General features: G+C 34.8%; 1 protein-coding gene across 1 annotated transcript in view; it reads left to right on the top strand.

Annotated features, from left to right (window-relative positions):
• The first annotated feature begins 1,648 nt into the window (after positions 1 to 1,648).
• slc29a3 (solute carrier family 29 member 3) overlaps positions 1,649 to 23,251 on the top strand; it is a 31,931-nt gene continuing 10,328 nt past the window's right edge. The window contains exons 1-4 of the mRNA XM_007247349.4: positions 1,649 to 1,826; positions 6,805 to 6,947; positions 8,446 to 8,927; positions 19,995 to 20,077. Coding sequence (XP_007247411.1) covers positions 8,589 to 8,927; positions 19,995 to 20,077 — 422 coding nt within the window. The 5' untranslated portion in view covers positions 1,649 to 1,826; positions 6,805 to 6,947; positions 8,446 to 8,588. The remainder of the gene's footprint in view (positions 1,827 to 6,804; positions 6,948 to 8,445; positions 8,928 to 19,994; positions 20,078 to 23,251) is intronic.

Raw genomic sequence — 23,251 nt, 5'->3', positions numbered from 1 at the left:
CTGTTTAGCTATTTAAAAAGTAGCAATGGTTTAAGAGGATAGTTTATCATACAGTCAAGCAATAGAAGCAACCATAATCTTAATTCCAAAATATGAAAATTATATTAAGATATTATATTGAATAAAAAGACAGAACATTTTAACAATTTAACAGCCACAAACTGTAGCTTTATTTCTAGACAGACTTAAATGCAGACTAAAAACTAATACTTTTTTATTATTTAATTAATGATTAATTAATTCTGCACTATTGTCTTGTGTCTCTTGTCTCACTTATGTTTATATCTGTGACCATGTTGTATTGTTTCTCTCATTCTTTTATTATTTTTAATTTCAATTCTCTGTATGTCCTGTAAATGTGCAGTACTGACTATAAAATTACTAGACTTGACTAAAACTCTTAATGAAGACTAAACAACTATTTATAGCCTATAGCCTTTATTTCACAGTAAAATTGTGGATGAGCCCTGCATAATGAAAATGTATATAGTGATAATGATAATGATCTTTAATTAAACACCAGCTTAAAATTGCTATATTTTATTTTGACTATATAATTAATTAGCTTAAGTCTAGTGCTAGAATTAAATGATGGGTGTCAGAGATTTTACAGGTGGACATGCAGCATCGTAATAAAGTATTCAGGCATTAAATCACTTTTGCCAAAAATATATATTTAATGTTTTAGGAAGTTGATTATATAATAAGGTAATAATATGCCATGCTGTTTTGTATAATTTATTTTTGTCACATTATTAAACGATTGAACAAGTAATATAAAGAGAGTAGCAACATCATTAACATATTAAACAGAATAACATTTAATAAAATAAAACAACATATTTAATATGGTATTAGCACAGGCCACATTTTATGTGTTTTAACATATTTAATATAAAAATAAGCAGTATTATGCCTTATTAGCAGAACGCTCTATAAACTAATAACTTTTTTTACACAAATTAAAAAACACTTCAGGTACTGTCCGAATTTTCATATTAGATAGAAGTATTAATACAAATATACAGTACCAGTCTAAGTTTGGACACATCTTCTCATTAATGTATTTCCTACATTGTACTGAAGTCATTCAGACTATAAAGGAACACATAAGGAATCATATATTAAACTTAAAATGTTAAACAAATCAAAATACTGCGTGGTTTGTAACTCTTGGTCTTTATTTTTACTGGGACAGTCCTGATCAGAGCCAGTTTCATCATAACGTTTGTGATGGTCTTTGCACGTGAGGAGTCAGATTACCTAACTTTCATTTCTTAAAATCATCTTTTTTTTGCTTAGTTGAGTAGTTTTTGTCATAATATGGATAAGAACATTACACAAATAGTGCTATTTAATGTCATCAACTCTACTTTTTCACTTCACAACTGATGCTCTCAAACACATTAAGAGGCAAGAAATTCAAGTAATTAACTCTTGACAAGTTCAGCACAGCTGTTAACTGAAAGGCAGTTTTTTTGTTATTAATTATTAAATGTTTTTCTTAAAGACTCTCTTTAAGACTTTAGGGGCCAAAAAAGCAACCTACAAGCAAGCAACATTTTAAAGAATTAATCCTCCCTGAATTTAAGGTGTGTCCACACTTTTCCCATGATTTTTTTTTGCAGAAAGACTTTTAATTTGAAGTTGACTCACCGAAAGGAGAGACAGAGCAAAAATACAGACACATACCGCAGCTGATTACTGATGGTGTAGACCTGTGAACAGTTGGATGTAATATGTAACTTTCTGAGAACACGGCCTGTGTGAATGAGTTTAAATGGCAGATATGAAGCGGACTGCAGTGTCCTCGGATCAGCAGAGCGGTGAGTATTCTCTCAGTTATTGGATTTAGTGGCTGAGCTCTCAGGATTGATTCAGGAGAGTCAGCTGTTGTTGTTGTTGTTTACTGACTCTCTGGATCTTTTGGACTTATTCAGTTTTATTCAGTCCCAGATAAACATTTACCATTATATCTGTTTCTCAGAGTGAACCTGTATCTCCTGCTGGCTCTGTTTAATGGTGGATTTGTTGTGGTTATCTGTTAGACCTAAGGGGTATAACTAGCTAACTAACCTAACTAGCGTGACTAGCAATGTAGGTTAACTTCATGTCTAACTATCTCAGTTAACCCATGTTAGTTTAGTTAGTCAGATATCTTGAGCCCCAAAGTTCTGGACCACTTAAAAATAATGAGTTTCTTTGATTTTACCCAATTGAAAACCTCTAGAATATAGTCAAGAGGAAGATGGATGATCACAAGCCATCAAACCAAGCCGAACTGCTTGAATTTTTTGCACTAGGAGTGGCATAAAGTTATCCAAAAGCAGTGTGTAAGACAGGTGGAGGAGAATATGCCAAGATGCAGGAAAACTGTGATTTCTGAACTCTTAAAACTATATGAATATGAAATTGTTTTCTTTGCATTATTTGGGGTCTAAAAGCTCTGCATCTTTTTGATATTTCAGCCATTTCTCATTTTCTGCAAATAAATGACAATATTTTTATTTGGAATTTGGGAAATGTTATGACCGTAATTTATAGAACAACACAACAATCTTCATTTTACTCGAACGTATATCAAAACAAAAATAAATAGCAAAATCAGAGAAACTGATTCAGAAACTGAAGTGGTCTTTTAATTTTTTCTAGAGCTGTATTTGGGTTTGGGGTTAATTTATCGGGCTAACTGACAGATCTGTGCTTTGTGAAAGGATTGCAAAGGTTATTCGATATAACAGACATTGTTGATTCAGAAAATTTTTAATTGATTCAAGTGGTCGAATATTCGTAAATTTGTAACATTACCACGCTACATAGTGCTGGGGGCAAATATACAATGGGAAAAGGGTTTTGAGTTAAAAGGCCCACTCACAGTTCATAATTTACACTCATCTTGTTCTGGTTTCTTTCATTTAACAATAATCGGATTAGTCGTCTACCAAAATATTTAGCCCTGCTTTGTGGCAATGATGTCAGGAGTATTCACATTCATTACTCAGGTTAAAGTTTACTAAAAAACTGAAAGTATCAATTCAAGCTTTTTACTCAAGTAAAAGTGTAAAAGTACTGCTTTCAAAATTACTTAAAGTGTAAAGGTAATGTAAGGGGGAACATGCAATTAAATTAGTTAGTTAGTTAGTTTCTTTATTTATCTCCCAAGGAGAAATTTTTCTTGGATTGAGGGCATACTGCACTACAACACAAAACAGACACATACAGACAATCATGTGACCAAAACCATATCATTACAATACATTAAGGATTTAAAGTGCATTACATTACATACTTTCACAGAACCCCACAGCCCCTATACAACCAAATACAGTCAGACGTCCTTATTATTTAGAATCTTAATTGACAGTGGTACAAAAGAATGTTTAAACCTATTGTGCCTACACAAAGGGACCCTGTATCTTCTACCTGAGTTCATGAGCTGGTACTCCTGATGTAGCACATGTGTACTATCAGAAACAATATTCCTAGCCTGCCTAATTATAGCCTGCTGCCACAGCTCATGCGGGCCAAAAGGGGCAGGAATGCCCATAATTTTCCCAGCTGTCTTAACTAGGCTATTTAATTGTGTTTTGGATTGAACTGTTAGATTACCAAACCAACTTGTAATACCATATCTTAAAACTGATTCAATAGCTGCTCTGTAGAATATTAACATAATGTTCTTACAGACACCAAATAATCTGAGTCTGCGCAGAAAATGAAGGCGCTGATGGATCCTAGAGCACACCCTGGTCACCTGTGTTTTCCAACTCAGATCACAGTCTATGTAAACTCCAAGATATTTAAATGAGCTCACCTGCTCAATGGTTTGACCATGGATAGACACAGGGTCAGAAATTCCGACTTTTCGAGGATCCACCAGCATTTCCACAGTCTTACTTGTATTAATCTGCAGTTTGTGTACCCTACACCAGGCCACAAGATTTTCTACAGCTATATGATGCATATTTGGGTTAGAGGTAAATACAATTAAAGGCAGAAATTATAGTTAATATAGCTTTTAAAATGCATTTTTCTTAAAACTATATTAACTATAATGTTATATTAAAATATAAATGTTGATTTTTTTTTCGGTGAGATACCAGGCTGCCTGTTTTAGCCACATATATGCCTATTGGGGAAAAAAATGCATTTTATTACACTGCTAAAATAGTAAAGAAGCTTAGTAGGGAAATTTTGAGTCTCTTAAATCATGGATCACGGAGAAGCCGGAATAAATACAAGCTGTAATGAAATAGAAGTAACAAGTCTGTAGAAGTAAAAAGTAGTCTGAAAAAGAATTACTTCAGTAAAGTATAGAATGTAATAGTTTTAGCTATAATTTTCTTTTTAGATATATATTTTTTTCTAAAGGCCACAGCTTGGTAACAAGTAATATAAAAGTATGTTGGTTCTGTCATACATGTCTGTATTTTATGTGTGGAAATGTTAGTCGTATTAGGAATATTTGCTGTATGAGTCATGTAAATCTCTGTACCTGTGTGTACTGGTTCTGCTGGTTTAGTTTGAGTTCATTTGCAGTAAAGTAACAAACCTTTACTCCCACCTAAGACTGACAGGCAAGTGCCTGCACTGTCTCTTCTTTTCCCCCACTTCCCTTAAATCATGTGGTATTTTATTGACTGGTCATGACGTTTGTGAAATCTGGCAGGGTTTGCAGAAATTCTCCTTGTTTTCTAGCCCTCACAGTGTGGTAGTGTAGTGGTGTTTAGGTCAGCTGTTTTCCACAGTGAGACTTGGTCTGTATCATTGCTATCCAGTAAGGAAACTACTTTTTGATTAAACATGTCCAATTCATTTCCAACCTCGCCTTGTCTGGTTTTAAGACCGAATGCTGAAGTAATTTTTGATATGATTTGTTATAACATCAAATTTTTCGAGATATTTCACACTTGTATTAAAAGTGCAGTTAAACAGAGACCTCTTTGTCTCATAAGCTTGTTCTCTGAGGGCTGACACTTTCAGTGTTCAAATTGCATTTAAATTCAAATTTTCTCCTAACTGTAACTGTGTATCAGATTTGTTAAAGTTAAGAATCAGGGATAGGTGACATTTTCTATTCCGTGGCATGTGAAAATCAATTTAAATGATAGATCTTTTTCTTTTTTTTTGATAGCTCCATAATTTGTCTCAACAAATTAATTTACTGTTTTTATTTACTTTTACTTTGGCAACTGTGAAATAAATGTTTGCCATCAGGTATTTGCATCAAGCTCTAATTAGACTAGAGCTACATTCACATTATAAACCTCATTAATCTTCTAAATTTCTTTTAACATGTTTAGTTTTAGATTTTGCTCTTAATGGTCTTAATGATTTTAATGGTTCACATTAATATGTAAGTGTACTGTTTCTGTTTGTTAAAATCTGATTTGAAAACATTGGACATTGGACGTACACACAGCCCTGAAAAGAAAACAGATCTGACACGTTGAGGCAATAAAATCTGATTTATCCAAACATCAGCTCCTCTGCTTGTCCGCGCATAAAATTCTTGCTGTTTTTGTGTTTTGCATGTACGCTATATGCTTAAAATAAAAAATCTTTTGTTCAGAAAGTGATTTGTATTCTTAAACATTGTTAATGATATTAGAGTAGACGGGAAGATCGGTTCTCAATAAAAAAAAAGTATATAGGTCTGCTTCTTCAGTGTTGCAATGTTAATTAACATAATTCTGAACAGGTTCTGCTCATTTAAACATCCCAAAAAGTTTTGAAAAAGCTCAGTTTTAACGCTCTACTTACTAAAAAGATATCGGGTTTAAATCAGGCTCAGGCTCAGAAAAACAGTTTTTGGGACAGGTCAGGCTCGGGCAGAAATAGCACTGGCTTGGGCCGGGTCAGGTTGGATTTTTTTTTTGGTCCCGATCTAAGCTCTAGAGAGAAGTAGCAATAGTTGTAAAAACAACAAATTGGTTCCTTTAACAAAAAAAAAAAAAAAGAAAAAAAAAGAAAGTCATAAATGTAGCCGTAATACTTGCAAAATTGTACAACCAAGATATGCCTTTGTAGTTTGATATGAAATAAAATCTTCAGAATAACATTCAAGATAACCACCGTTAACACTCTAGTATGGAAAGGCCAGAGTAGACTCTTAATGTTTAAAAAACTGCCCATATCTGGAGCAGAATTCTTTGAAACTTATTTCATTAGATTAACTTGAGGCACTAATATTTCATGTGTGTATGGCTGCTAATGAAACACAGACAGTATGGGTTAATAATGTGATAAAGACCCAAAATATACAGCCAACACAATCCAAGAGCTCTTTCCAGACATAGAAATGGATTGATCTTGGGGCAGTCACCTGACTACATCCCAGCCTCCTAATTAAAAGGATACAGAAGATACTAGTAAGGACATGCTAAAGTGCTTTATTATGTCTTTAGTGTCCACCTCAGCATGTAGTAGAGTGTATATATAATTATACTGTGTATAATAATAATACCCTGTGTCTGTTTTGTCAGCGATTGCAGTTATGATCGCTGTAGCACCTCTCTGTTGCATTCTTACTCTGTTTATTACTGATTTCTCAGTTAGGTGTTAATTTGTAACTGTCCTATTTCTAGACCAGTCGTGTGAAGCTTTTAGAGAAGTCATATCGAGTTATTGGGTTTATGTGAGGGTCTTGCAGTTGGTGAAAGAGCTGCATTAGAGGCAGCAATTGTTTCACATTCATGTATGACTGTCATGAGAAATGTAAGGCATGAAGAGAGCCAGTAACGTATGAGCTCTGTAAAGTGTGGAGAATAATGTTTGTAATGCTGATTTTTTTTTCTGTTTCAGGCTCTTTATAGTGACACTCTGGTACATTAGAAACCAGGAACCATGCTGTCCCCATTCCAAATGTGGCCATTCAGAAGAAGAGCATGACCTGCAGTAGTCCCTGAAGCATACCTCTTGAAAACGAAGCAGGACAAGAACTTCAGGTAATGTTGTGACTGCATTTGGAGATGGCATACCAGGAATGATTAGGATTTGATTGGTATCCAGGCCAATTTTGCCAATTAAATTAAGCCTTAAATCGCACACACTCATACTTTCTAATGTGATGTAGTCAGCTGTGTGCTTCCTTCTGTTTACAGTCTCAAATTAATAGTCTCCTACATTTACTTAAATTTTTACTTAATTTTAAATTTTCAATTGCCAAGAGAAGATTGTCGAACTATTTTCGTCATTGAAGAATTGAAGTATTTGTCTTATTTCAAGGAATCTGTCTACATTTCCTAACAAATGTGGCAAATATGCAAACCTAAGCTTAATACTTGTGGTATTCAACCCTTGGGACAGCATTGCATCAATAAATGTTATTTAACAATAGCTTATAGAACCACATGGGCATGGGATTACTTATGCAAACCTTTGTAAAGCACAGTGTTACACTCAACAATGCCACTTTAAACTTTACTGCGCAAAACTAATGCCTTAAGTTAACCATGTCCATTAGCAGCATTGAGTTCTCTGCAGTGATGACTTAACAGTTAAATCTATTGGCGACGAGGTTGTGTGTCCGAAACCCAGGTTTGATATCCATGCAACGTGTATTTACTGCATGGATAAGTTACAGGTGGAGGTCAAATTTTATCTGTGCCCAGCACAAATATGGTGTATATGCTTGTCTTGTCTTTTCTTGCCTTGTTTTGTCTGTGCTGGGTTTGGGGGCATCTGGTATGGGCCGCCACACAATAGAAATGTTTAATGTGGTCAGATGAAGCCATATATTCCAAATCTTTTCCAGATAAAGACCGAATGGCTGGGTCTATCATTGTATGGGGATGTGTCCGTACACTTAATTAAAGACAAGGTTAATGTGAAAAAATACATTAAGATCACTTAAATTAGAGACAACATTTACTACCTTCAAGACGACATACAGGGGTTGGACAATAAAACTGAAACACCTGTCATTTTAGTGTGGTAGGTTTCATGGCAATTGGACTAACCAGGACAAATTGTTGGTGCACGTTTTGCTGGCCATCTGTGACCAAGGCAGCAAGTCTTTGTGATGTATCTAGAGCCACAGTATCCAGGGTAATGTCAGAACACCACCAAGAAGGACCAACCACATCCAACAGGATTAACTGTGGACGCTGTAAGAGGAAACTGTCTGAAAGGGATGTTCAGGTGCTAACCTGGATTGAATCCAGATAACATAAAACCACGGCTGATCAAATCACGACAGAATGTGCACCTCAACTCTCCTGTTTCCACCAGAACTGTCCGTCTGGACAATAAATTATTGTGTTCTAAAACCAGGTGTTTCAGTTTCATTGTCATGTAAAACCACATGCTGCACACATTACAAAGGCACGACTTTGGAAGAAAAGAGCTATCTTTGTGAAATAGCTTGTTTGGTTAATAAGCTGTATATCTGATATGTAATAATATTTTATTGTTTTCGTCTTTCTTTCTGTTTATATTTTACAGACCTGCTTTATCCCCTATAATTCTCAATCCCCCATCCATTGCCCTACCTTCCCACACCCTGTCCCCTTCTAGTTTCTTTTCCCATCCTTCTTCTTCCCCTCCCCTTCCCTCCTTTACCCCTCATTTTCTCTCTATCTGTGAGGATGGATATTAGGGAACACCTGCAGGGCAGTCTGAACTCCTCCTACATCTCTGCTCTACACTCCTCCTCCATGTCTGAGGAAGAGGACGAGGTGAAGACAGAGGGTGAGGACCACTCACCCCTGCTTACAAACACACATTCTCAGCAGCCTGGGGGTCCGCTGAGCGCCCGCCACCGACCTCAGGATTCATACTGCATGGTGTACGGCATCTTCTTCCTGCTGGGCATCGGGTCTCTGCTACCCTGGAACTTCTTCATCACAGCCAAACAATACTGGCTCTACAAGCTGAGTAACAGCTCCAGCACACCAGGCCAAGAGGAACCTCAGAGTGACCTCAGCGTGAGTTTGTGTTTATTAGTTTTTGTTTTAGTACATTTTCGTCTTTGTTTTTTTTTTGTTTTTTTTTACAGTATGTCATTATAAGACCATTTAAATGCCACCAACATTTGGTAAAAGAATGACAATTGATAATAGAATAGCACAACAAAGCAATCATACTTTTTTAAAGAATAGGACTTAGGAATAAATCTACATTGATGGGTGTGATGAGGTGTGTTCGGGTAACTGTCTGCCATGTTGCTATTTTGGCAGCAGAAAACCTAGTTGTGCCATTGACTGAATTGAACCTAGACAACAGTCAATCGTCAGAGTCCATTCTATAGGTGCACGTGAACAACCCCGCTTTTTAAACACACATACACGAGCGCGCTGCAAAGCTCAAACCTGACTTTTAACTCAACGATAAATAGAATAAAGAATAAAATAACATTGCTTTTTCCATAAATACGATACTTGCGTACCTTCACAGTGTGAACACGCAGGTCTGTATCCTTTGCTGAGACGCACAAAGCACTGCACTGTTAAGATACGAACACGCCAATATCAGAGCGCATCTGCTTCTTAAAGGTCATGGCAAAAGACAGATTTACACAGGTTAATTTTACGTTACGCCAAAACACACCCATGATTAAGAGAAATAATACATGCCTTTTGCACGTTTTGAGCTGCACAAGGCATATTTTTTGCGCCCTCATTGTGACAAAAACACACCAACACGCCCTAAAGCCAGCTATGCGATTTGCAATTGATTGATGCGCTATAGTTTGCTAAAATAGGGCCCGTGAACTCAATAGGCAATTTTATGATTATCAAATATTACTGGGGTAATGTCCATCTATTGTACGATTAGTCAGTAATCTTATTATCATGACAGGCCTACAGTATTGGTTTTATTTCATATACATATGCACTAATGATCCAAAACATTATGACCATGGTAAATAAAATTTGATTATCTCATTACAACAGCACACACAACACATAATCTACAACACATGATATATGAAAATATTATGTAATATGTAAAAATATATACACAGATCAAGCATATTATTATGACCTTGTTTCTATACCCATCCATTGTTTCAGCTTCACTAAGCATATACAAGCACTTCTGTAATTCTAGACTGTAGTTCCGTATCTGTTTCTCTTTATAATTTATTATTATTCTCTTTTCACCCTGTTCTTCAATGATCAAGATCCCACAGGATAGAACACCACAGAGCTGGCATTATTTGGGTGTTTGGTCATTTATTCTCAGCCCTGCAGTGACACTGACATGCTGGTGGTGTATGAGGTGTTAGTGTGTGTTGTGCTGGCATGAGTGGATCAGACAAAGCATTGTTACTGGAGTCTTTAAATATTCAGTGTCACAGCATCCTGTGGGAAACGTCTTGCAGCAGCAGATGAGGCTCTGTCTCTGACTTTACATCTTCAGTACAGGGTGGAGCAACTTGGTTGGAGTGTCCTATAGAGCGGAGGACAGTGGGTGGACACAGTGTTTAAAAACTCCAGTAGCACTGCTGTGTCTGATCCACTTATACCAACTCAACACACTAACAAACAGAATAGAATTGTGTATAGGTATCAATATTAAGAAATATGAAGGAGTGTTGGATTAAAAAGAAGGGCTGCTGTGGCAGAAATATGGTTAATGATGGTCATTACACAAATAACACAATTTCTCATACATGTTGCATAGCCTCAAACCATTCAGAGAGCTCATGTAATCCACTGCACAGTCAAAAGCATCTACAATGGGCACACATCTGGCCTGTGAGGATAACTGATATGTATTTTATTGGATGACATAATAGAATTAATTCCATAAACAATGTAATTGCTATTTGTAGTTTATTTATGCTACTGATATAATGATAAAATAGTAGCATAATAATGCATAAACACTATGCATTTAAAGAGCAAGTATTTTTATTTATTAAGAATATTTAAACATTGGAATTGAAAGATAAAATTAACTGCTTAAATATCATTCATAAATTAAGCATAAATAAAATAAACTCACTGTTTTAAATAAAATTACATTGCATCCATTCATGTCACCATTCATCAGATCATTAATAAGCTCACCTTTCTATCTAAAAGCAATAGGCAGTTTTTAGATCAGCAAAAATGATTTGACGTTTTGTCCATATACTGTATATTGTGAGATAGTAATGTAATTAATGTGACAGGCCTATACACAAGTATCCATCTATACACAGTTGACCCTTAAAAGAGTGAAAGATCATCCATACAATTTCATCTGCTACAGCTTCACCTTAAAACGTACAGGATCTAATTAATAGTAAATAAACAGTATTAACAGTAAGTATCATCACATTCCCCTGCCCTGTATTCAGTGTTTGTCTGTTACAGCTGTGTAACACCTGCCCTTAATGAAACTATTATATCAGACCCAATATCTTCACATATGATTCTGTTGTAAATTACAGGTTTACAGTACAGTGTGACATGTTTAGATATGAAGCTGAAAGATTTAGACAAATACAATTATACATTTGTTGAACCAAGTCAGTGTTTGACAGATTCACAGTGCTTGCCAGATGCTGTGTGGAAACATCTGGAAGTGGGCAGGGTGTTCTCAGCACACTCACATCTCTGTGATGTGCTGAAGCGCTTATTTGTTGGGTAATGCTGTTATATTGCTGTCACTAGCTTAGTGGTAAAGACAAAGTGTGTTCTTGAGTTGTCATGCTGCAAATTGTAATTAGTTCATACTTCATTTATTCTTTTGTAGCAATTAGAAATAAGTTTGTAAGTCTCTTCACATGTCTTCAAGGACCCTTAAGGATTACATTTTCTGTGTTAACTCATAACATGATCAGGATGTATCATCAGATATTAAGGAAACTGACTTAAAAAATGGAAAATGGAAAAAGGAAATGCTGAGTTAAAACACTGACAGCTGATGTCAACAGAGATTCAGCCAGTATTTTATTATTTGAACTGTGCAGTACATCACAGTAATCTGTGTGGGTTGTAGCCTCCAAATATGACCACCGCCATTCCCCAAGTCCCATTTCTACACTCAGGGTGGCCAGGTACCCAATAGCATGCAAACAGTGTGCTGCATCCATGGAAATAGCCAAGCTGAACAAGTAATCACTGAGCTTCAGTAAGTTTGCTAACCATAGCTTTGTAATTTATGACCTTTAGCGTAGAAGAGATGGCCATTTTGGACACTTAAACCTATATATTCACTGATCAGCTACAGTACTTGCTTACATTTATCACTGATTGTTTATTTAACTTAGAAAAATTATGATGACCAAGACTAAGCTGAGAAGTGGAATACTTTATTTTCCAGAGAGGTATTGAAGAAGTAGTGAAGAAAATTCAGGTCATTCCAAATGGTTCACTTACTTTTCTTTATTCTGCAGAGTTCCCTACTGTTGTATTACCCTATATTGACTGAATTTAACAGTACTTTTAGGAAGTAATGCATGTACTATTAATGTTAATTGGATTGCATTTTCTGTGTTAACTCAAAACATGATCAGAATGTATCATCAGATATTAAGGAAACGTGCTGAGTAAAAACACTGACAGCTGATGTCAACAGAGATTCAGCCAGTATTATATTATTTGAACTGTGCAGTACATCACAGTAATCTGTGTGGATTGTAGCCTCCAAATATGACCACCGCCATTCCCCCAGTCCCTTTTCTACACTCAGGGTGGCCAGGTACCCAATGCCATGTAAACAGTGTGCTGCATCCATGGAAATAGCCAAGCTGGCTATTTTTCTGCTGAACAAGTAATCACTGAGCTTGAGTAAGGTTGCTAACCATAACTAGATAATTTATCACCACCTTAAGTGTAGTAGAGATGGCCATTTTGGACATTGAAACCTATATATTCACTGATCAGCTTGCTTACATTTATCACTGAGTTCTGTTTCTTTAAATTATAAAAATTATGATGACCAAAACTGAGCTTATATAGAAGTGAAATACTTTATTTTGCAGAGTGGTATTAGTGAAGAAATCCAGGTAATTCCAAAGGGTTCCCTACTGTTGTATTGCCCTATATTGACTGAAAAACAGTAATTTAACAGTATTTTTAGGAAGTAATGCATGTAACATTAATGTTAATGGATTTTACATGTATACATTGATAAGGGTTTTCTATTTTTTTCAGGACACAAAATCTGTAGCTCATAGATTTTCTAACGCTACTCAAGATGTCATGCATTCTTTTCTGTATCAGAAGGAAGTAGACTGGTAAAGAACTCCTCAACCAAACCACAAAGCCAACAATATGTGCTAACTATGCCAAAACATTGACAGCTCATACACATTTAGCTGGGTTGTCCTTAGCTGTTAGCATTTGCACCCAATAAATTAGAAGGCTCGATTACTAAACGTCCAGGATTTAGTCAAATGAGATTCCGATTTGTGTTGTGGGTTTGATACAACATGAGGAAAAAATAGTCCCCGTCCAAAAAATAGCTTTGGCATGTTATTCAATATATCTTCTGGATAAAACAATGTTTTTAGAATGCAACAGGTGATGAGGAATAAAAAAAAATCCAAGTTAAACGAAAAACAACACCCAAAAGAGTCTAATGCAAAACAACCAGACTGTATTATTATTATTTTTTTATCTCAGCCAGTGTATCTCAGCCTCCCCCAGTCTTAACTTCAGTCTGCTCTGGCCAAGTCTTTATGCCTTAATTCAACCGACCTTATCACTCACCATTCCACCAACTATGACCTGACCTAAAATGATGACTGGCCTCAGCTTGTTCGATTAGACTGCTTTGATCTTTAAACAGGTGCCATGAGTTTCCATCTGGTAAGATACAAATATCTCATCGCATCACGGCCAAAGTAAGCACAGCACATATGAAGTTTTACCTATGGTTACATATGAATCACTCAAAAGAAATAACCAGAGATTATAATGTAAAACTGGATAACATATTGATCATGCAAAATATTCATTGAGAGAAAATACTGATTATTTATTTAATCGAGATTAACACTACCATAAGACAAAACTCCTTTATATTCTTTCAATTGGGATGGTAATATGTGTTTGAACTATGCAAAAGTTGAATAGATAAGAATATAAATAATACACAGGAAGATCTGTATGTAAGTTCTTGTAAATATCTTAACGATTTAATGATTGCAGTGATAGTTTAATGTTTAAAAAAAAACTGTAAAATATGGATACGTACTGTATGAACATGAATAATACAAGTGTATGTTTTATGTTATTTATAAAATCTAATAGGCTTAGAATTTGTTTTAAATCCTAAATGACTAATGATGGGGATGGGTATATAGTGTTAAATATACAATAGTTAGAAAGAAATGAACATAATGCATTATTTGTTTAAGTTATAATAAAATCACACATTATGGTGTGTTTTGATTCATTTTTAATAATTTTATTGAAGCAGAAAAAAATAAAATCTGAGTTTGCAAACAGTAGATTGTGTAAAAAAAAATAATTAATTTAATTTAATTTAATTAATAATATACTGAACAAATGACCTGAACATTGGCATGGAAGATTTTGAATAAAGAATACAATGACAATTTTAGTACAAGATTGTGTAGCTGTCTGTCTGTCTGTATGTCTGTCTGTGTGTGTGTGTATCCCAAACAAACCTGGAGGGGGGGTGGGGGTGGATTGAGTGAGAGAATTAATGTCAGACCTTACTTTCACGTGGTTTTCTAATTCTGCTGAGAACTGGAGGTTCTTTCATATGCTGTAAAAGCACAGCAGCACAGTTCCTCTGGTGGAGTGTGAGGGACTGATATGAGGTTCAGGAAAAGGATATTGAGAAATATGAGAACTGGTGAACCAGCTACTAGTTAAATTACGTAACAAGTTCAGTGGTGTGATTTAACACACTTGCCTCAAACCATTAGATCTATTTATGTGGTTTCCTGCACTGAATGACCTTATATCCTCAGGGCCTCATAGGTCTGATATTTGTGCAGATGTTTTTCCAAAAAAAATGCATATCTAATTTTTGTAGTATTTTCAGCAATGGAATCATCTTGCTTATTGTTGTACACTCTATGTGCACAGTAAGTTTATCTAGAAATATGATTATTTCTGCATGAAAAGGCTTTCTAGTCAAGGATTATACATAATCTGGGTCTGGGATTCCGCCACTATTTGGTATTATTATAGTGCTCTTATTAGAAGTTATGTGTTGGAAACCCAAAAGAAAGTGATCGGATGTTTTTCCTTTTTCGCCACATTTTAACAGACAAGAGTTCATCGCTTAGCTAAAATATTATAAATATTAGCAGACACTTTGTAGCATCAGATGTTTCTGTTCTTATAGATACATATATCATTCAGAAACCACATGAGACAATCGTTATAACAAGATAACACTGTGTGTTTAACAGCTACATTATTCAGGTATGCAGTTCTATATTGGTACAGGGATTGCTCCCATTCCAATATTATCTTGCCATTTGCTTATAAAAAATAAAAAATAAAATAAGCAACCTGTAAAAGACTGTGGTATGTAATTGACTCTCCTTCATGAACATGCTATGAATCTATGAGATACAGATTTGAAAAGTCACAGAAGCATGTGAAATGATGAGTTTATTAGAGTAATATTATGGACTTTTTCACAAATAAGATTCTGGCTGTGCCATGTTACACATTTCTTGTTAGAGGTCCTGATCAAGTTCCACATTGCAGCAGCAGCATTCTAGTTCTTACTTAACTTTTTTTTTAAACACAACAAGCCCCTTTTAAAGTGATTGCACAAGCTATTGTTTTCTTTACTTTTAAATTTTGTATTGAATTTATTTATTTTACGAATAGTAAGCAGACCCCTTAACCTTACATTAAGCATTTGTATTAAACAGGGTGCAAACATAACAAAGTATAAAATATGAAAATCGCTCCCAATCCCAAGTTTTTTTTTTTTTTGTTTGTTTGTTTTTTTTTACAGATTTGTTACAGAAGTAAATGAAGTAAATCTACTGAGATTCTTTCTGGAAGCTCCTGTATGTAAAGATGCACAATTTTTGAAAATCACATTAAAACAGTAATTTTGAAAATTAAATTAATTTCATTAACCTCCCAGCCCCAGTCTGCATACAATTACGTAAAGAGAAATACCACTGGTTCAAATCCCAGGTGTTTACATTTTGGTGAAATGTGGACATGGTTATATCCAGATAAAATAAGACATTAGACATAAAGCATCTGTTAAATTCAATCAAATCAACATTATGTAGCAGTTTGTAAGAGATTTTGTAAAGTATGTTAAAATCATTATGATCTTTCTCAGTCAGTATGATGACATGCTATATGAAGGATAAAGCTGCTCCTCAGTGCTGACCACACTGCTTTGGTGAAGCTGGTGCTTAAGTGATTTGTGTAATGCTGCATCACCTTATATCAGTGCAAAATCCTGTAACATTACTGTGTCATCACAGTTCAGTGACAGTTCAGAATCTCTCAGCTGTCTTTTAGTGTTGCCGCTCAGATTGTACATTGTCACGCTCTAATAAAATACATGTATTTCCGAAACAGAAACTTTACAGGAGAGAGACAAAACGTTCTTAGATTTTTAATGGAATTTAGTGTAAAATAAGTTTATTTCAGGTCACTATGGAGATTTTATAAAGGACAGTGTGTGTTTAAATGATGTAGTAAACAAAAAATCAACAAAAACTGTGATAATTGTTTTTAATGGACAGTGACAATTAGGTGTGGGCGATATGGCTCTACAATAATATCACAATATTTCAGGGTATTTTTGCGATAACGATATACTTGGCGATATAGGAAAACTAAAATAATTAATTCATTTCAGGAATATAGTATAATAGCATAACAGTATAATCATAATGTGGCAAAATAAATAATATAGCATAAAATAATATAATGCAGCAAAAAATATTGCAGACTATTTAGTGAATGCATAAAAACTGCAAACTAAAACAATTATACAATAAATACACCTAAAGCTTCACAGTAAATAATAGACTACTTTAAAGACAAAACAGCCCCATTATCACGATATGGATTTTTAATATCATTATATTTCTGTGTCACGTATTGCCCACCCCTAGTGACAATATTCACTTCCCAACTGTAGGGATGAATTTCGAGTTAAATAATTGTTATGCTACTTTAATGATGCATATGTAGTCTGCTTTCTGATCATAAATGTTTCTTAATTTGAATGCCAGTGATTTAGAGTAGACGAGCAGTGTAGAGATTTGAGTCTCTCCCTCTCTCTCATTCGTTTTTCGATTGATCCTCCACCTGAATGCTGAATCTCCTCATTATGGGCTGGTGTTCCTCTCGATGCTATAGGCTGTGTAGTTGAGTCTTGTATTGTCACGTTGTTACGTTTCCCCTTTTCATGGCTGATATTTTCACTTCCACTTTCGTCTGCGTGTAAGCTGGTGCTTTTTTTATGCAGCAGGGAGCAGATAAGTGTCTTGTGTGCCAGGGATTGCTTACTAGTGCGTGTCTGTGTGTCATGCATTCACGTGCCAGTCATCAGTCACTCTAAAACAGCTGTGAGGTAGAGGTCAGATTTTAGAAAAGTGGGCTTAGGACATAAATATAAAAGTCGAGTGGGACTTCACTAGTGTGTTTGTTCACTGCCACTCGTAGGAGTGTGCTTTAACGTATCATACACTATATCTGGACACTGGACACAATATTGTGTTTTTTTTTTTGTTTTGTTTTTTTTGGTGATGATAGCAGTGTTTTTAACACTGTCTGGCCAAAAAAAAAGTCTCCACCTGGATTTAAGTAAGTAAATGATGCGGGGTTGTTGCTGCAGTTGGTCTGCAGGTCTAGGTTCAGCAACAGTATGTGCTGAAAGAATGAGGTCAGCTGACTACCTGAATATACTGAATATAGACCAGGTTATTTCATCAATGGATTTTTTCTTCCCTGATGAACACGGGAATATTCCAAGATGACAATGTCAGGAATCATGGGGCTGGAATTGTGAATTTTCACACATGGTTTGTTCACCACAGAGTCCAGACCTTAACCTCATTGAGAATCTTTGGGATGTGCTGGATGGAGACATTCTGGCGCAGTGCTCAGTCTCTGCCATCATCAATGCTGCTGCAAAGATCTTGGTGAAAAATTAATGCAGCACAAGATTGAAATAAATCTTGTGACATTGCAGAAGCTTTTTAAAACAATGCTACAATGAATGTGTGCTGCAGTCAACGCTGGTCCGGCCCAAAGGTGGTCCCACCCAATATTAGTGTGTGTGACTTTTTTGAGGGGAGACAACTTATTATTTTGGGCAGGCACTGAATAATTGTTTGTTTGCTGGTAATATCCATGCAGTAAATATTCTGCTCTGTAGTATTTTTTTTTTTTTTGCTAAATAACATTATTTTTAGTGTTGTCAGTCAATTTTATCTGATCAAAAAAATGTATCTGATTAATCACAACAGAATTCCATTTTAGAGGAGGACAAAAATAATTGAGCTTTATTTTTATGTTACAGTGTTATTATTATTATTAGTAGTAGTAGTAGTTGTAGTAGCATTTTATTGAAAATCAGAGTCTTGGTAAATTATGGAGGACCAAAACTGCCAAAATTAAAAATAAATAAATAAATAAAAACGTAAGTAAATCGCTCAATAAAAGTAATATGGTGATAAAAACGCTAAAGAATAAATATAATTAATATAAAAATAAATATACAAAAAATTAATATTCTAGTAATTTGTTATTTATGGGTTTCTTTATTAACATTTCTTTTCGGTTTACTTTTATTTATTTACATAACTTTTTATTTCTGCATTAATTTATTTCCCGATTTATTTATTTCTGCATTAATTTATTTCCCAATTTATTTATTTCGGTTTTTCCTTGTCCTTATATGATAATGAAGGGGGCGTGTTTTTCACGTACAGGCTTAGCAATCAAGCCCAGAGAGAGAGGAGCTGAAATGTCGGGGTGAAGTTCATTATTGGATCTGCTCAGAGAAGCAGCTGCTCTCCTCAAAGAAATGGATCATAGTCTGTATTACGATCTAAATGATCTTTATTATATAATCTCCCACGTTACCATAGTAACCGCCAAATGGGCAAAACATGTACAATCGATATATGGTATCTGACATCGATCAACCAATAGGAATGCTGAGACACCCTGACATTGCTGGACAGCCCCTTCATTATCATATAAGGACAAGAAAAACAGAAATAAATAAATTGGGAAATAAATGAATACAGAAATAAATACATTGAGAAATAAATAAATACAGAAATAAAATAAAGGAAAAAATGCAGAAATAAATAGTTATGTAAATAATAAACAAATGTAGAAAAATTAAATAATGTTAATTGAAAAACCCATAAATAACATTTTATTATGATATTTATTTTTATGTATATGTATTTATTTTGATATAATAATTAGAACAATTCTTTACCATTTTAGTCACCATATTACTTTTATTGAGTGATTTACATACATTTTTATTTATTTATTTATTTTTAATTTTGTAGTTTTGATCCTCCATAGTAAGTGACTGCTGATTACAAAATAGACAAAAGTTTACAGATTTTATTTTTTCTTCCTGCTCTTCCTGTTTGAAAATGTTATACTTGCATCAATTAAAACATATATACATTTATTTCGTTGCAGTAAAATATTCTTAAAATGAATGTTATATTTTTTCAGTGTTTTAATATCATCAATAATTTTTCATATCAAAAATACCCTGAAATATAGTGATATTATTTGAGGACCATATCGCCCACTCCTAGCTCATAGCCCTAGTATTACCAAGATGATATTTGTGTGCTGGAATATTCTCAGGTAGTGACCCTGACATTGTAGAATTTGGTGCTAGTATAAGTGTATTATGTATAAGACTTCTACCCATCACTGCTAGGTTGCTGGTGGTCCACTACCCAAACTATTTAGCTATTGTGCAGCTCTGTGTTCATAACCTAACTTGCAGCCTCTAAATGTAGATAAGCCAGCTGGGATTTCTGATAAATTGGTCAGTGATTATTCATAAAATGCTGAGTGAATTGTCTTTTTCTATTTCTTTGGCAGGACTACTTTGAGAGCTATCTTGCCATTGCCTCCACTGTTCCCTCAGTGCTGTGTCTCGTCCTCAGCTACCTCCTGGTAAACAGGTATGTACCTTTTTAAAGTTTTCTTCTTTATGATATTCAGGATGTTGCATTCAGCCTGGTATCAGAGTTGAGGAACAATAAATAAAACAATATTTAATTTAAGATTTTCAACCTTTTTTTGTATTATTTTTTGCTTTCGTTTATCTAAAAATTATAATAATTTTGTGTGTGTGTTCATTGTAAATCTTGACCTCACTCTACCTCCAGCCTAGTTGTGTTACTCGATCACAGTCCACATTTTGAAGAACTTCCTATTGTTGCTGCACTTGGGTTTTGGGAAAAACTGCAGTAGTGAAAAGTCATATCTGAAAAACAATGAAAATACAGTTGATCTCTCAGGCCTATCGCTGATAGATGTTGAATGTGTTGTTGAACTCACATTCATTTAAGCCTTGGATACACTACATATTTTTTATTTACTTTATATTAGAATTTAATAGGGGTGTCACGATTTCGATATTTCATTGAAATCGATTGAAAATATGTCATGGTCTCGAGCATCGAAGTCAAAAAGAGGATCGACGATCCCTCTCGCAAATGGCACAGCATACTGTAGCTCAAAGAGCAGCCCTTTCTCCAAAGAATGTGGACATTCTCATCTTCTTAAAGTAAAATTTGAAAATTATAAAAATAACAGTTGTTTTGACTAGCCTCAAATATGTTAAAAATGTTGGTACCTTAAGGAGCATCTTTCTCTCAGATAAAGTTAATAATATATCTTTGTTAAAGAAAATAATTGTCATTCTCAGGGACCAAAAAAAGTCTTTACGTCTTATTTTTCATGTTTAACTGTTATAGTAGGATAGACTTCAGTTTGTTAAGACTCTAATTGTTCTATTATTTTTTTAACTGACTGTTCCTGTATTATTTTATTATTTATTTTGTTATATGCACACTGCTGCTACCAAAAAAGCCACTAGATAGCATTACAAATATATCTTAATTAAATTATTTAAATTTGACCATTAGTGCCTAATGTGTATTACAGATCACTTGTATCACTTTGCATCACTTATATCAAGCTCAGCTTTTGAAATAAGATATTGTAAATTTGATTAATCAAACCAATGCATGACCATAGACTAATCTAAAACTATCTGCTGTAAAAAAAAGAAAACAGACAATTGAGAATCGAATCGAATCGTGACCCTAAAATCGGAAATAAAATCGAATCGAGGATTTAAGGAATCGAGACACCCCTAGAATTTACTTACTTTAAGATCATAATTAAACACATAAATTCTTCTTAAAACTTATTCTAGCATATAATAACTATTTTCAAACCGACATCTATTTTACAGAAGTGTTGCTTATGGGAGATTATTTAAAGAACCATTTAAAACACTTTTATTTTTAAGATTATTTTCATATTCACACTACATTAAACATCATCAGTATTGCAGTGTGAGTACTTGCATTTGGTTTATGCAGCAAAATCTTGGTGAGGAATTTTGTATGTTATATACCAGACCAACAGACACAAACTTTAGATATTTATGTATTTAGAACTTCTCTTAACTTAGATAAAGAAGTATTTTGTTCAATGCTTCTTAGAAATCTAGAAGCTGAGGTTAGATTTAAAATACTTTGCTCTTTTGCATAGAAAACTGAGGTTCGAAAAAGCTGTTTCTCGGTTCCCCTTAAAACGCTTTTTTTAATCAGATGTTTTTTTGGCAGCTGGTTGACTAAGAGCAAAAAGAACAGTGTAAACTCAATCAGCTGGTTAGCAAACCAACCTCAGGTTTGATGTGACGTCATTCTTCACCCAGCCAATGACTGTCCGTGCTTTCACATTGAGCATAAAGACCTGCTGTGTCCTGCTCCTGACTTGACCCTGTTTTTTCTCTGTGTTGCGGATAAGGACCTGAGCGAATAAAAGGACTTTATTTTCCAGTCACCTCAGGAGATAAATGCTCTCTTTGTCGGTTAAGCAGATAATGTGGCAGTAGCTGTGGAAACATCATGCTGTGGTTTGGTGTTGTTCACTGCAGATGTTAATTGAGTTTAGACTGAAAGCAGTCTGATCAGAAGTAACGAGCCATTCCTTGCTCTTTTTTGTTCTCTTATAAAATAAAGAAGTCATAAACCTAAGGAAGGACACCCACATTCAGTTCTGATGTTATCCATGGAGTCCAAACTCCTGTAAGAATAAAGACTCTTTAACATTGAACACAGTATTTGTACATCTGTACACTGGACTTCTTTAGGTTTAATTGTTTTCCCAGCACCAGAGCAGTTTGTCACTGCCCCGGAACAGTGCAGAAAATATTAAATTTTCACACCCATAACCACACCTCTAACCAAAAGGAAATTGTAGTCCAAACAACAAAAACATGGGGGAGTGACTAATATTAACGATTAGTGAATAGTTAGTGAGCTGTACACCACATACAAGTATTTTGTAACGAAGGGAGCAGACGGGAGGCGGACGTAAAAGCGGGTAAGACAAGATTTATTAAATAGCAAATAAACAAACAAACAAATAAGGAATAAACCAGGAAATATAAATTCATAAACAGACAGGGAAAATAACCAAGAACTAAATCTAGACAGATAATAACTAAACAGGGCTGGGGATATATATATATAAGGAAATAAACGTAAATATAAACAAGAAATAAGCAAGGAAACAAACTAGAGAAAGAAACACAGAATAAACAGAGAATAACTAATAAACAAAGAACTATGGGACATGGAGATAAACTACTGTAAACGTGGCAAGACAAACGACAGAGGAAGTTGCAAAGACCAACAGCAAACATACTATTTATACTAACATGAAACAATGAACACCTGGGGAAAGGGCGGAGCTACAAATTACAAACATGTGACGGAAAAATACTGCGGAAACACACAAGGAAACGCTGAAACACAGGGAAACAGAACGAGAACATGACATATTTAGCTTCCCTTACTCTGAAACCCCTGAATAATATCCAGTGCAGTCAATTAGCTTCAGAAGTAGTTAATTAGTTAATACTGTCCAGCTGTGTGTACTTTAGTCTCAGTATAAATACACCTGTTCTGTGAAGGCCTCAGTCATAGGTGGGAGAATTTGTCCACTGGACAACTAATAAGTTGTGCACGCCACAAATCTGGCCTTTATGGAAGAGTGGCAAGAAGAAAACCATTGTTGAAAGAAAGACGTAAAAAGTGCTGTTTGCTTCTGGCAAG

Source organism: Astyanax mexicanus, chromosome 7 (assembly GCF_023375975.1).
Source record: "Astyanax mexicanus isolate ESR-SI-001 chromosome 7, AstMex3_surface, whole genome shotgun sequence".
In the NCBI taxonomy this organism is placed as follows: domain Eukaryota; kingdom Metazoa; phylum Chordata; class Actinopteri; order Characiformes; family Acestrorhamphidae; genus Astyanax; species Astyanax mexicanus.
This window is presented reverse-complemented; position numbering and strand designations above follow the sequence as displayed.